Here is a 15,560-nt window from a genome sequence, read left to right as displayed (position 1 = left end):
AGTTCCATGTGTTTTTGTGTATTTGGATAGAATAGTGTGAATTTTAAATATATGTGTGTCAATTTTATTGCCATCTCTGTTTTTAATCTTAAAATTTTATTTTCATTAGTATACAGTATGAAAGACTAGGCAACAAGGAAGAACTTGGCCCGGTGCAGGTGAGATTTAAAAAAAAATTTTTGTAAGTTATTTTAGCAATTGTGGCATGCTACTAAATAATGTAATTCTTTTCAATGTCAGGAAAAATTAGTAACTCTTTAAAATTTTTTAACAGTCTTTAAAATTATTATTTTAATAATTTTAGTTTTTAATATAAACTTTTAATATAAGGAAACTGTACCTTAAAAATATTTTAGCTGATTGCTTATGAGAAACCATTTGGAGTTCTGGTAATGTAACCTAGGTCTATATGTGCACAGCATTTGATTCTGCTTGTTACTGAAGAGCTGCAAAGGATAATTTATTTGGGGATTCCTACTTTGGGTTCATGTGGTCATTGAACGATTTGTCTCTCTAGGCATAGTGATCAGATTATTTTATATCAAATTGTGATTTTCAGTATTCACATTGATCACAAGATGATTTTTCTTTCAGAGTATTGTAAATGATTATTTTTTAAGCAAATAATATTTTAATCAATTAGAAAATGCATAGATTGTGATTAAAGCTTGAAATTTTAAGGTTCAATACCATATTATTCTTTCTGTCCTTTGAATTGCCAAAGTTAAACTACATCAGAAAGATACTAGCAGTGATACTAAAATCTCTTGGAAATCTTTTCACCTGAATTGTGGGTAAATGAACTCAGATTTCGTCATTAGGAAATGACATGCAAGAATGGAACTTTAGGGTGGAGGGGACCAGGAGTGAGAAGGACAGATAGAAAGGAGCTCTTAAGTACACACTTAGTTGATAACTTTTTTGTCTTAAGTCCTGTCAATTACTGATGACTTGCCTTTCCTTGGGACTGTTTCTGCATCCCGTGACATTTTCACTTCTATTTTGACTTTTGTCTTCTCTAGTTTATATATTTTGGCAATTCACGTGATTATTTCTTCTTTCCTATAGTCATCACAAGTCATGGACTCATATAGAATGTTTGAACCTCAGTTCAACAGAATAGAAAACTGCAGTTTCACTTCACCATCTTTTTCAGCAGAATTATCTTCCAACAGACATATTACAAAACAAAATTTCATTCCCAGAATAGCACCCAGTCCTCAGAAAGTTGCATGTGAAAAACTGAAGGAGCAGGTATCTTTGAATCATTAATTCTTAGTATTTTATATCATATTTTAATATTTCTTATGAGTTAAAACATTTAAGTCTTGAATTGCTATAGCTGTAGCCAAATTAGGAGGTAAAATATAATAATTCGTCTTAAGTCAAAATCTTAATTCTCTGCACAGTAGAAAATTATGAATCCCCAAACTGGAATATTCTTGAAGAATCACTGAAATCATCATTCTTTTAAAAAAATTATCAATAGTGAAATTTAGATTAGTTCAGTGTATTATATATTAGTCGATGATGGTAATCACTGTAAATGACTAGTTGGTGATGTCATGGCGGCCTAGTAGGCATGACATGTAAAGGGTCCTGTGAATAGCAATATATAATTTCAGTGATGTCATAGTAGTCTGTTAAAGTATGAGTTAGGAAGGCTTGGTTCTTGGTTCTTTTTATGACTTGACAAATGAGGACTGGTTATATGCACTTCAATTAAAACTATACAAATAATTTAATAGCTGGAGATGTGTAGTGCTAAAATGTTTTTTGATCATTGTGTTCTCTAAAACATCTAAATTTTTAAATTCTGAAATATGTCTGAAATAGAAAATACCAATAAATGATCTTTTATTAAATTTAATAGTTAAAAAAATTATTAAAGGTTACTATACCAAAGTATAATGGTAGTGAAGAAAATGGTTATATAAACATTATGTCTTGTTAACAGAAATATGCAGTTTTGAATTTCTTCCATTTTTAGCATGTAGTGTTTTTTGCCATATTTATGTATAATTCATAAATTTATAATTTATAAATTCATAAACTTATAATTAAGTGAATTATAGTTATATATAATATGGTAAATTATAGTTATATATAATATAATTAAATTTTATTAAAGTATTAAGTATGTTTTCTATTTTTCAGAGAAAATGAAGTATTATATTTCAGTGATATGTACTAGCCTTATTAAAGACCTACTGATTTTTGAATGATGAAATGAAAAACATTTAATTACTCATTTAGTTTATACTTTATGAGATTAAAACTTGCATCCTAGATCAGCTTATAATTCATTCTGGCTCTGTTAAATAGTTTATAGGATAAATGATGAAAATCTTTGTAATCTGTACTTAAATAATCTTCTACTTGTATACTGTAGGTTAGTGATTATTTCCAGAAGGGTATAATGGTGTGTTTAATATGGCAGAAGAAAGAAAAGAGAGGCTATTGTCCCTAAGGCATAATGTCACACTGTGAAGTATTAGGGAAGTAATAGTTTATTTGGAGAGATTTTAAGAAAAGTGAGAATTAAGATGAAATTATAAAATACAAAAGAAAATGAGTTGAAAGACAAGCTAGAAGAAAAAACGGTCTGGATCTCATTTGTCCCTAGAGAAGTAGTATTGAGCCAATATAAAGTATTCTCTTTTGTGTGTTTCTCATTTTAAGAGATGACTTTGTCTGCACTCTGTCAGGGTCTCTGTGAGGCCAAGATGTATTATGAGACTTTATTTTCAGTTCTTCCTAACTTTAGATTTTTTAAAAAAGATTTTCAGTATCTTTTTCTGTTCCTCTTTTTTTTTTCTATTTCTGTCATTGATTGTCTTTGGACATCTCATTTCTTTGTTTCATGGCTTATTAATAAAATGTGCTAGATATATAAATTATTATTGCTGTGTAGATTAGTTTTGGGCCAATATATCTTACATTTAGAGGATACTTTCCACATAAATAGATGGGTTATCTCATTTGTTTTCACAACAGTCTTTACATAATCTCTCCTTTTGTACTCAATGACACTGATAATCAGAAAGATTAAAGTAGCAGTCTGTAAAATTACTCAGTAAATGGAAGAACCAAGATAAGTACAGCTATTTCCTTGGGAGGAACTATTTTCTGTTGACAAGACATAATGTTTATATAAACATTTTCCTCGCTACCATTGTACTTTGGTATAGTAACCTTTAATAATTTTATTTTTTAACTCTATTAAATTTAGTAAAAGGTCATTTCTTGGTATTTTCTATAGCAGATGTATTTCAGAATGTAAAAATTAAAAATTTTTTTTCTTTTTTTAACTCAAGATCCTGGTGTCCTGGGTATTTTTAATTTAATCTTTTTTTAAACCTCTAAGAAATTGGTTAGCTCACCATAGTACCAACTCTATTAGTTTAACAATTGTTCAAATACTGATATTGCTTTCATTGTTGGAATAGTATTTTGTTTTCGGTAAGTACAGAATTACTTTATTTTAGACTAAAATATACATTTTTAAACATATGTCCACCTAAATGGCATTTTATGGTAAATAATTTTAATTGTATATATGCACATTTACCATTTTGGCAGGTTCTTTCTTTTTTTTTTCATTCCAGCTCAGTAACGTTAATTGTTCTAATTCTTTGGTTTCTGAATTAAATGAAAATCAGGATGCTCTCAGTTCATCATATAAAACAGCACAATTTGGAACATTATTCAAAAGATTAAACAGGTGAGCAAAGATGTGGAAGGAAATAACCTGTGGCATTCTTTCTTTGAATTATTTGATTTTAATGGACACATATTTTTAGTTAGAAATGGAAACAGACCTAAGTAATGCTTCTAGGGAAAAAAACCCGCTAGAAGTAAAATATAGCATTTATTTAAAATAGTTTTTCTAATGTGCACATCTACTTTTTATTTATTTAAAAAATATTTTAGGTTAGGGTGTTTTGTATCTCTTATAATCTCCATGAATTACTAGTTTTCTTTTTCTATATCATAAACACATTAACTTCTTTTCCATTTGTGACAGTTGATCCATGCCCTACTTTTATTTTCTTGACATCTGTATATAAATTCTGGTTCATTGTTTTAAATCCATTAAACTTGTAAAACCAGTTTGAATCACTCTTCATAATTGTGAAAAACCTTGACTCTGTAATCCTATTCCAGTCTTCCTTATTTTAGTAAATGGCACCACTATTCACTTATCATTCAACAAAATAAGTCGTCTTTGATTCCTTCCTTTTCTTCAACTCCCAATATCTGTTTCACCAACAAGTATTGTCAATTCTGTATTCTAATAAACTTTAAAATTATTTACTCATGTTTCTATCTCTATGATTCTATCTCAATCTAAGCCTCCACTTCCTCTTGTTGGAAAATTGTAATGCCACATAAAAGTTCTTTTTGTTTCCTTTTAGTCCTCATTATAATCAGCATACACTGAACTTAAATATGCACTTTGATAAGTTTTGACGTATGTCAAATATAATGAACACGGTATTAATCATCTCGAGTAGTTTCTTTAGGCACCTTTGTAATCCTTTCCTCTGGCCACTTCACATCCCTTACCTCCATCCCAAGGCAACTGCTGATCTGCTTTCTGTCACTATTGATTAGTCTATTTTCTGGAATTTTATGTAAGTCACATCATGCAGCATGTTCTTTTTTTGGTCTAGCTTCTTTGACTTAGTGTAATTATTTTGAAATTCATCTATTTGTTGTTCGTATCAATAGTTTATTCTTTTTTATTGCTGAGTAGTATTCCATCATATCGACATAGCACAGTTCATCTGTTAATGGACATTGTATATTTCCCCCAGTTTTGGCTATTCCAAATAAAGCTGCAATACAAGTTTATGTAGAAGTCTTTGGACTTATGCTTTCATTTCTTTTGGGTAAATATCTACGAGTGCAATGGCTGGGTCATATAGTGTGTGTATGTTTAATTTTTCAAGAAACTGGCAAACTGTTTTCCAAAGTGATTTGTATGATTTTACATTCCTATTAGAAATGTATGAGAGTTCCAGTTGCACTATGTCCTTGACGACACTGCTACAATCAGTCTTTTAAAATTTATGCCATTCTGGTCATTGTAATTTTAATTGTGCATTTCCCTAATGACTGACAATGTTGGCATCATTTCATGAGCTTATTAGCCATTAGTGTATCTTTGGTGAAATGCCTTGTTCATTTTCTTAGCGGTATCTTTTTGAAGTTAAAAAGGTTTTAATTTTTATGAAATTCTATCTATTATTACTATTTGTTTATGAATCATGCATATGGTGTCAAACCTAACAAATTTTTACCTAAGCCAAGGTCATAAAGATTTTCTCATGTTTTCTTCTGTCTTGTCATTTTAGATCTTACATTTAGGTCTGATCTATTATGAGTTAATTTTTATATATGGCGCGAATTCATCATGTGAATAAGGGTCTGAATTTATCATATGCTCTATATATTTCGGCCTCAAGCAACGGCAATGTTTACCACCAAGATAATGATTGTTTTTCACAAAGTCCCTGAGATAGGGCTCCCCCACCCCCTTCCCTAGACTTCTTGGCTGGTGGAGCTACCAGCCATGGAGCTGGGGGTGGAAGAAAGGCAATAAACCAAAGCTTAAACTCTACACAGACTCCCACTAGTAGTTCCAACTAAGGTTTAATAGTTTTTTTTTTTTGAGGTACTGCTTCTCAGTTTATTGGATGTTTTTCGTCACTTCCCCAGATTCTGAAAGGGTTGTTTTTGCAAGAGTTGTCTGGTTCACTCTTATCTTTCCAGAAATCCTTCTCCACATTGGTTACTTTTTGAATGTTAAACCAACTCTTGTATTCCTGAGATAAACTCCACTTGGTCACAACGTGCTATCTTATTATAAATTCTTGGATTTGATTTGCTAAAATTCGTTCGGAGTTTTTGCGTTAATCTTTATGAGGGATTATTTTCTAGGTTTCATTTTTTTAAAGTAACATCTTGGTCTGGTTTTCGATATCAGCCTAATGTTGATGTCATAGAATGAGTTGTGAAGTATTCCATCCTGTGTAATTTTCAGAAAGAGTTTGTCTAGAATTGGTATAATTGCTTCCTTAAATGTCTGGTACAGTTCATCAGTGAACCCACTTGGTATGGAGCTCTTTTTATGGGAATTTTTTTTTTTTTTTTTTTACTATTATACTTTCCATTTTTTATTAGGTATAGGCTAATATTTATTTTTTTCTTGAATGAGCTTTGGTAGTTTGTGTTATACAAAGAATAGATCTTATTTTCTATATTGTAGAATTTATTGACTTAAAGTTATCGTAAAATACTTAAAGGTTATCATAAAATCCCTTTATTATGCATTTAAAATCTTTAACATCTGTAGTGATGTCTTTTCTCTCATTACTAATATGGTAAGTTATAGTTCCTCTTTTTTTGGTCATTCTTGAGTAGAGACACATTTTATCTTCTCACCGAATCATCTTTCAGTGTCACATGTTTCTTATTTTTCTCTTATTCATTGAATTTGCTCTTACCTTTATTTCCTTTTGTCTTTTTTCTTTGTATTTAATTTTACTCTTTTTTTCTTGTGACCTAACATGTGGTGTCTTCTGGAAAATGTTACATGTATACTTGAGAAAAATGTGTCTTCTGCTTTTAGGTGAAATGTCCATCTAGTCATAATGTTTCATTTAAGGTCACTGTTGTTAATTTTCTGTCTGGACGATCTATCCATTAATGCCAGTCTTAAAGACCCATACTGTTACTGTAATACTATTGATCTGTCCCTTTATAGCTCGCTCTCTCTCTCTCTCTTTCTCTCTCTCTCTCTCTCTATATATATATAGATATATATATATATATATTTTAGAGCTTTTATGTTGTATGTAGATATCTACAAGTTATATCTTCTTGTATTGATTCTTTTATCATTATGAAATGCCCTTCTTTGTCTCTTTTTACAGTTTTTGTTTTAAAGTCTATTATATCTGATATAAGTATTGCTACTTTAGCTTTTTACTTTTTCCCATTCTGTTTGCTTGAAATATCTCTTTTTATCCCTTTACTTTCAGTCTTGTGTGTCTTTAAATCTGAAGTGGGTCTCTTGTAGGCAGAATAGGTATGGGTCTTGTTTTTTTATCCATTTGGCTACCCTATATTTTTCGATTGGAGCATTTAGTCCATTTATAATTAAAGTAATTATTGATAGGTATGCAATTATTGGCATTTTATTGTCTTCTGATTGTTTTTGTAGTTCTCTGTTGCTTTCTTATTCTCTTGATCCCTTCTCTTGTATGTTGATGACTTTCTATAGTGTTCTGATTGTATTCCTTTCTCTTTATATCTTGCATATCTCTTATATATTTTTGGTTTGTGTTTTCCATGTGCTTCATATATACCAAACTGTGTTTATAGCCGTCTGTTTTAAAGTTCGATCACATTCTAAATTCACTACAATTTTTACTCATTCTCTCCATATTTGTTTTTGTCGTCAGTTTTTCCTTCTTCTGTATGTATATGTGTTTGTGTGTATCCCTATATTTATTGTTGTAATTATGCAGTTTTTGTCTTCCTACTTTTGTCTTTTAACCTTTGTACTGGCTTTGTAGTTGATTTATCTACTGCTTTTACCAAGCGTTTGCCTATGACAGTGAGATATTTTTTCCTTTCCTGTATTTTCTTACTCATATTTTTCATCTTTTCTATTTATAATACTGATTTAGTGGCAGTGAACTCCTTTAGCTTTTTCTTGTCTGCAAACCCTTTATCTCTCCTTCGATTCTAAAAGCCATGCTGATTAGAGTAATCTTGTTTGTGGATTTTTGCCTTTCATCATTCTGAATATTTTGTGCCATTTTCTTCTGGCCTATTAAAAAGATCAGCTTGGAGCTCCCTTAATTGTTCTTCTCTTGCTACTTTTAGGATTCTCTTTATCTGTAACTTTTGACATTTTAATTATGATGTCTTGGACTTCTTTGGGTTCATCTAGTTTGAGACTCTGCCCTTCTTGGACTTGTCTATTTCCTTTTTCATGTTAGGGAAGTTTTCAGTTACTGTTTCTTCAAATAGATTTTTAGTCACTTTCTCTTTTCTTTTTCTAGTATCCTTATGATGTGAATGCTGTTATGCTTGATGTCTCAGAGGTCCCTTCAACTATCCTAATTTTTAAAAAATTCTTTTTTCTTTTTGCTGTTCCAATTGAGTGTTTTCCACTACTTGTCTTCTAAATCACTCATTTAGTCCTCTGCTCCATCTAATCTGCTATTGATTCCATCTAATGTATTCTTCATTTTGGTTATTGTAGTCTTCATTTCCGACTGGTTCTTTTTTTACGATTTTTATCACTTTGCGTAAGTTCTCAGTGAGTTCATCTAACTCTTCCCCTAAGTTCATTGAGCATCCTTATAACCAGCGTTTGAACTCGATCTTGTAGATTGCTTGTCTTCATTTTGTTTAGGTCTTTTTGTGGAGTTTTGTCCTGTTCTTTCATTTGGGACATGTTTTTTTGTCTCCTTATTATGGCTGACTCCCTGTGTTTGTATGTATTATGTAGGTCTACTACACCTCCCGGTCTTGATAGAGTGGCCTTATGTAGAAAGTGTCCTGTGGGCCCAGTGGCATAGTATCCTTGGTCAATTGAACATGATGCTCTAGGGGTGTACCCAGTGTGGATTGTGTGTGCCTTCCTGTTGATGGGCCTTTCCTGCTATTGGCATGTCAGTGGGTGGGCTTGACCCTCAAGCTGATTGGCTGTGAGGACTTGCTGTGACTACAGCAGATTAGCTGTTATGTTATGGAGTGGGAGTCATTTTTATCAGGGCTGTGGTGCCAGCTGAGTCTGCCTTTTCATTTGTGGATCTGGTTAGGTCGTGCTCTGATGTGGTATGAAGCCAACCTCCAGGTGTGTTGGGTCTGGAGCCTCCTGGGAGGTGCTCTGGTGTAGGTCAAGGTTAGTTGCTGCTTGTGCCAGACTTGGGGCTACCTGATAGGAGCTACAAAGTGTTCTGTAGTTGTTTACTGCTTGTGCTGGGCTTGGAGGCAGTTGAGAAAGGCTATGCTATGAACCAAGGCTGGCCACCATTAGTGCCAGTCTTGGGGCCCTTTGATGGACACCACAATATGAGCTGAGACCATCTGTGACTTATGCTGGGATTGTGGCTGCCTTGTTGAAACTGTGTTCCAGTCCAAGACTGGCCACTGCTTATGCTAGGCTTGGGGCCACCTGATTGGAGTTATTGCAAGTTGAGACCCTTCGCCATTTATGCTGTGCTTGGGTCACTAAGGAAGAGCTACTGGGTATACTGAGGCTGGCCTCTGCTTTTTTGTGTGGCGGAGGAGGCGGGGCATTGTGTAGCTCTGAGAGATTTTGGGAAAGTCTGCATTGCAAGCTGAGACAGTCCATTTTGTGGAGGAGCCACTGGAATAGTTCTGGGCCTGGAGAGTAGGTTGGTGGGGCAGGATGAACAGTGTCAGCCAGTTTAATGGAGAGGACAGATTTGGCTCTGACCTGCGCTGGGCAGCTGGGCAAATGAAGAGCTCACCAAAAGAACAATGGCATTTACAAACTCTAGCCCTTGCCCTGAATCTAGTCAATTTAGTTTCTCCCCATATGTCCCTGGAACTTTTGGACTTGCTGCCCCTGTGCTGGAGCTTAGAGCCAATGAGTTTGTATGCCTGTCCTTTAAGAGCAGTGTGTCTTGGTCTTCTGCAGCCGTTTGTCTTTCGCAGATGCAATCCCTGTTGGTTTTCACAGTGAAATGTTATGGCACTGAGCCCTGGGCTGGGGAGCCAGGTGTGGGTCTGGGATCCCTCACTTAGGGCGGCCTCTGCAGCCAAAATATCCCTCTCAATTCTTAATTGCCACATGTGGGTGTCAGACCTTCCTATTCCACATCTTTGCCCCTCCCACTAGTTATAGGTGGCTTCTTTATATCTGTAGTAATAGGAATTCCCCATCCTAGAACTAACCAGGCCTGACCCTTCTTAGCTTCCAAGATCAGATGAGATCAGTTATAGGAATTCTCTTCAGCTAGTCTTCAGAGGGTTCTCACTGATAGTTGTTCTATAATTTAGTTGTAATTTTGATATGAAGTGAGCACAGAGTTTACCTACTCCACCATCTTGACTAGAAGTCCCAGTAATATATTCTTTTTACTATATATAGAGTTAAAAAAATTAGAAAGCATGTTTTTTATATTTAAGCACAAAATTTTCATGTTTGGTGATCTTCATTATTTTGTGTAGATCTGGATTTCCAACTGGTGACATTTTTCCTCTGTTAAAAAGATTTCCTTTAATATTTTTTGTAGTGTGGGTCTTATGGTTATTCCTTCATCTTTTGTATATCTATATGCCTTTATTGTTGAAAGATGTCTTCTGCTTACATTGTTTCCAATAAGAAGTTTCCTGTCATCTTAAAAATATATGTGTATATATATATAAAATTTTTCTCTTTTTAAAAAATCATTCTATCTTCGATGTTCTACCATGGATTCTATCCTTTGATGAGGATGTTCATTTTCATTCTGTTTGGGCTGTGTTGAGCCTCCTTGGATATGTGGACTTAAAGTTTTTATCATTGGAAAAAATATTCAGCCTTTAATTTTTCAAATATTTTTTCTGATTCCTCTTTCCTTTGGAGACTCAAATCACATGTAAATTAGTCCACTTGAAGTTGTGTCACAGTTTACTGATGCTCTGTTTATTTTCAATCTTTTTTTCTCTCATATTTAATTTTGTATAGGTTATATTGCTATATCTCTATTCACTATCTTCTTTTGTCTAATCTCATAAAACCTATCAGTGTATTTTTCTTTTTAGAAGTTGGGTTTAACTTTTTTATGTCTTACATATATCTATTCAATACATTCAGTCTTTCCTCTATCTTCTTGAATATAGAGAATATGGTTTTATCTCTTTTAAATGTTATGGTCTACAAATTATATCATTTGTTTCCTTCTTGGTCTATTTCTAATAATTGATTTTTCTCCTCATGGTTTGTAACTTTCTGCTTCTTTGACTTCATGGTAATTTTGTTTGGATTCTGTACATTGCGAATTTTATCTTTTTGGTTTCTGGCAATTTTTGTAATTGTATAAGTTTGTCCTAAGCTTTGTTCTGGGATACACTTCAATTAGTTGGAAATAGAATGATCTTATTGAGTCTGGCCTTAATTTTCGTTAAGCAGGACCAGATATGTCTTCAGTCTATGGCTAAGACAGTACCTTTCTAAGTATTCTCTGATGTCCTTTGAATTACAAGGTTTTTAACTCTGGTAGGAACACAAAATTTTCCCTTCCCTGTGTGAGCACTCCTCGAATTGTTCCAACTTCTCTTCTTGGGTGGGTCTTTTCCCAGCCTTAGGTAATTACCTCAGATGCATGTGCTGATCGCTACTTACCTAAAGATTTGAAAACTCTAGATCTCTGGAGCTCTCTCTCTCTTTGAAGCACTCTCCTTCGTGGTACTCTGCCCTGTGAACTCTATCTTCTTTATCTCTCTGAACCCCCAGCTCTGTTTCTTCAACAAAGGGAGTCTATGGGCTCTGGTCTCTATTCTGTGGCTTGAATACTCTCTTCAGGCATTAAGGTAGGAACAGTCATAAGGTTTATCTCATTTGTTTTCTCTCTGTCAGAGATCGTTATCCTGTTCTACCTGATGGCCCATGTCTAAAAACCATCGTTTTATATATATTTTTTTTGTTTTTTAACTTGTCAGACAGGAGGATAAATCTTGTCATTCTTACTTCATTTTGTCCAGGTGGAAGTCTTGAAGTTCATAGTTATCCAGCAGTCAGATTGATATTTTTCAAGGCAAAAACCAAGTCAGTTTTACTTTTGTAGTTAGAATCTTTCCATATTTCTTATTGTTCTTTTCAAAAATTAATCTCTGCATAATCTAGGCCCTTTTATCTTTTAAGACTTAGGTAATAAGTTTTCTTTCTATTCTAGCTTTATTTCTCTTCTTTTTGTTTCTCAGACATGCTGCAAATCTTGCATTTGTGCTTATTATTCCATCCCCCTGGAATATACTTACTCTTTTCTATACATTTCTAACCATTCTGTATATTTAGTTTATTTATCACTTTCTTACTAGAGACTTTCCTGGCCAAATTATCTGAACAGGACCTCCAACACAAATTCCATCACGTGATCTTATAGCACATGTAAAATGCTATAATTATCTTATTTGTATACTTCTTTCTTTTCTTCATTGTTACTTATTAATGGTTAATTATCTTATTGTTTTTCTTAACTAGAATATAAGCTGTATTGCCTTCCTACCACTTAGTAGGCATATATTAAGTATCTGTTGAATTTTATATTATCTGTAGGAAAGAATAAATAAAGAAGTTGGATTGATTTGTCTTAATAAGACTTAAGTTTTTAGTATAATTTCTGTCATCTCTGCAAGTAACAATCCTTCCCATCATTTAGTCCCCAACTCAAATGCTATCTGCCTGATTTTTCCCAAACAAATTTCCTTTTTTTTTCTATTTACTATTGTATTACTTGACTGTAGCCTAGCATTTATCACTTTCTAGTTTTTTTTCTTCTTCTAGACTTTCTTGTGAGAAATAACTGCACTGTACATTTCTCTATGCTCAAATCTCTCAATGAATGATTCTCCTGAATCACAATACTTAAAATAACTTATTAAAATGATGATTTACAGTTGTAGTATGTTTTCTAACTTTTGAAGCACTTTTACATGAATTTTCTTATTTAGAGTATGAGAAACTTCTGTGGTGGTAATGGTTAATACTGTTGTATACTATAGTTATGCATTATTTTGCCCAAAACATCAATAAGACCCATATTGAGAAACAGTGTAGGATCATGATCTGTGAACTGAAAAACATCTCTCTCTTTAATATCAAACTGAATTATTTTATCTCTCTTTCTCCAACATGTGGCACAGTGCCTAGAACACAGCAGGTATACCTGTTGATTAAATAATAAGTAACTTAAAAAATAAAATTGGAAATCAATCAGAGTTTTAGCAGTCTATGTTTCTTTTCTAAATTTCTTTGGTATTTCCAGTCTCTGGAACAACCCAATCTCAAATTTCTAGACAGTGGCAACAAAATCCAGAATATTTTGATTTCTAATTATTTTCTATGATAGCTTTGATTCTTATATACAAATTGGACATAACCTGGAGTTATGATTTCTTCATTGGAAGGGAACATATAAGTTAATAGTATAACCATTTAATTCAGTTTATTTCTTGGTTTTATTATTTATTTGCATCTATATTGATCATCCTTGAGACCATCAGAGGTGTTTTTATATCCTTATTAGGTTGAGAAATATCTATTATAGTGTCCTCATAACTATTTGATTTACTATTTGCACACTGGGGATAATTTTTCTCTGTACAGCTTTAAAAATATCTTCTCTGGTTAAATGGAGCATCAGTGACATATAGTGGTTGTCTAGGTTATTTGCTAGACATTATTACACAGGACATACTGTATTTTGGTCATGAATATAACAGTAAATTGAACCACGTACTAATTTTTTATGTTGAGATACTAAAGTAAGTGTAGATTATTTTTATACTCACTAAGGTATTACAGGACTGCATTAGACAAATTTCCACCTGAAGTAATATTATTTATTTAAATTTGAAAAAAATAGTCTAGGCAAATGTTAATAGCTGCTCAATATGTTCTCTAAGAATTTAAGAGTTTCTAAATGAAAATGCTCTATCCTTTTTTTGCTAAATATGTTTTTTTTTTTAATCCCAAAGTCCAGGAAATAGGAATTTTCTCACTGGAAGATGTGCAGTAGTTATGGGTGAAGATTTTGGAAGCACAGATGAGAGAAGACAGTCAGACTCCATTAATGAAAAACAATCAGTACAAGATATTTGGGGAGAAAATAGAAAAGAAGTTTCAAATTTTCTTGAAGATATGAACCAGCCAACCTCCAGCCTTCTACCAGAGAAAATGGACCCTCTTATTAATGAAAATTTGATCAATTTATTAAGCATGGATCAACAGAGGATAAAGAAAACATTTGACAAGTGTGGTTATGAAAGAATGGGAGATATCTGTGCAGTCACTAGCTCTGATAAAAACCATTCCACTGGTAGATGCATTAGAAGTATTTTTACAGATCCAGAGTTGACCTTTAGTAATTTTAACTTTAATACAGATTATCCGGAAAAGTGCCAACCAAACAAGAACTATCAGAAAGAGTACAGCAATGATGAAAGAAACAATCTTAGTACATATTTTGAGAAGGATTGTTATCCACCCAGCTCTGAAAAAAAAGGTTGGTATTGTACATGGAAAATGTAATAATATATTGAGTTTTTTATTTTCAGTTTTAGTACATTTATTTTTACTAAATATATATGTTTAGTAAATACATACGCATGCACATGTGTGTATTTGTGTGTGTATATATTTAGAGGAATATGAAATTAAAAATAGAATGATATTCTATTATGTGACATTGTGGATCAGGGATTTCCCTCCATATAGGTTGTGGGTCCCAGGTCTGGCTGTAATCCAAGCTCACAGCTAGAAATAAGACCCCAGATTTAGAATGGTACGTTAGTGTAGTAGGGCACCTGCGCCTAAAATATGTAAACATACTTCAGCTTATTGTATCACGCATGTGTGGCTGAATGCCACTATTGTACTCTGCTTTGTGTGGAGCCATGCGGTCCCCTGGAAAACAGAAGGGGAGCAGAAGTGCACACAATACCGCACTGCCCCCCAATAGAAGTGCACTCCCCACAATAAAGTTCGTGCCTGCCATTTCATTCTCATGTCGGCCTTTTGTTCATTCTTCCAACTGGGTGTCTCACCATCGAACCTTCCCTTCTTGATTAGCTCGGTGCTGACATGGATAATACTAATAAGTTTCAAATAAAAAAAAAGTCTATGCTGAAGTTTTATTTTAATGCATACTTTTATTTTTAAAAGGAAAATTTGAAATGGATTACCAAGAGAAGACACCACAGCTAGAAATCCAGAAATATCCAGTGAACCATACGTAAGTCTTTAGGTGAATCTAGGGAATATGAATCTAGAATAATGCATGTTGAAGAGTTGAACTGATGCAAAGTGAGATAGGCATATTGCTGTCTGAGGATGGGCAGACTGGCCTCAAAAAAGCCTAACCAGTTGTCAGAATCTTAGTTACATCACCCTACTTGGGAGTATGTTGTTCATATTTGCCAGCACAAAAGAATCTTCTTATCTGAATCTTGGTGTTAATTAGATTTAAGGAAACTGACTTTTGTGTTCAAGAAACTATATGTCCTCCAGAATATTAATCTATTAATTTACAGTAAGAAATGGAAAGATCACATGTATAGGAATGATTAATGGCATGATAAGCATATTTTCTAACTTTGGACAGCTTTCCATGGGATGGTTGCTTGGTTATGATAGAATCAGAAAAAGAGAGTGATAAAATTAAAACGTTAATAGTACAAGGAAGCATATTGATAGTTTATGGCACTGCAGTTATAGCTAATTACACAGAACTTGTAGTTTCGGAATACTCCTAACTTTCTAGGTAGTAATTGTGATTTACTCAAATGTAATTTGGTAATTGAAAATC

At 33.2% G+C, this 15,560-nt stretch overlaps 1 protein-coding gene across 1 annotated transcript in view; it reads left to right on the top strand.

The window, feature by feature from the left end:
* Positions 1–15,560, top strand: part of REDIC1 (regulator of DNA class I crossover intermediates 1) — a 53,742-nt gene that overhangs the window by 11,583 nt on the left and 26,599 nt on the right. Inside the window, exons 5-9 of the mRNA XM_039882859.1 lie at positions 110–158; positions 1,069–1,254; positions 3,609–3,724; positions 13,732–14,258; positions 14,918–14,987. Coding sequence (XP_039738793.1) covers positions 110–158; positions 1,069–1,254; positions 3,609–3,724; positions 13,732–14,258; positions 14,918–14,987 — 948 coding nt within the window. The remainder of the gene's footprint in view (positions 1–109; positions 159–1,068; positions 1,255–3,608; positions 3,725–13,731; positions 14,259–14,917; positions 14,988–15,560) is intronic.

This window comes from Pteropus medius, unplaced genomic scaffold (genome assembly GCF_902729225.1).
Source record: "Pteropus medius unplaced genomic scaffold, Ma_sr-lr_union100, whole genome shotgun sequence".
NCBI classification, from domain to species: domain Eukaryota; kingdom Metazoa; phylum Chordata; class Mammalia; order Chiroptera; family Pteropodidae; genus Pteropus; species Pteropus medius.
Note: the sequence above shows the minus strand (reverse complement) of the source record. Positions and strands in the feature narration are given on the sequence as shown.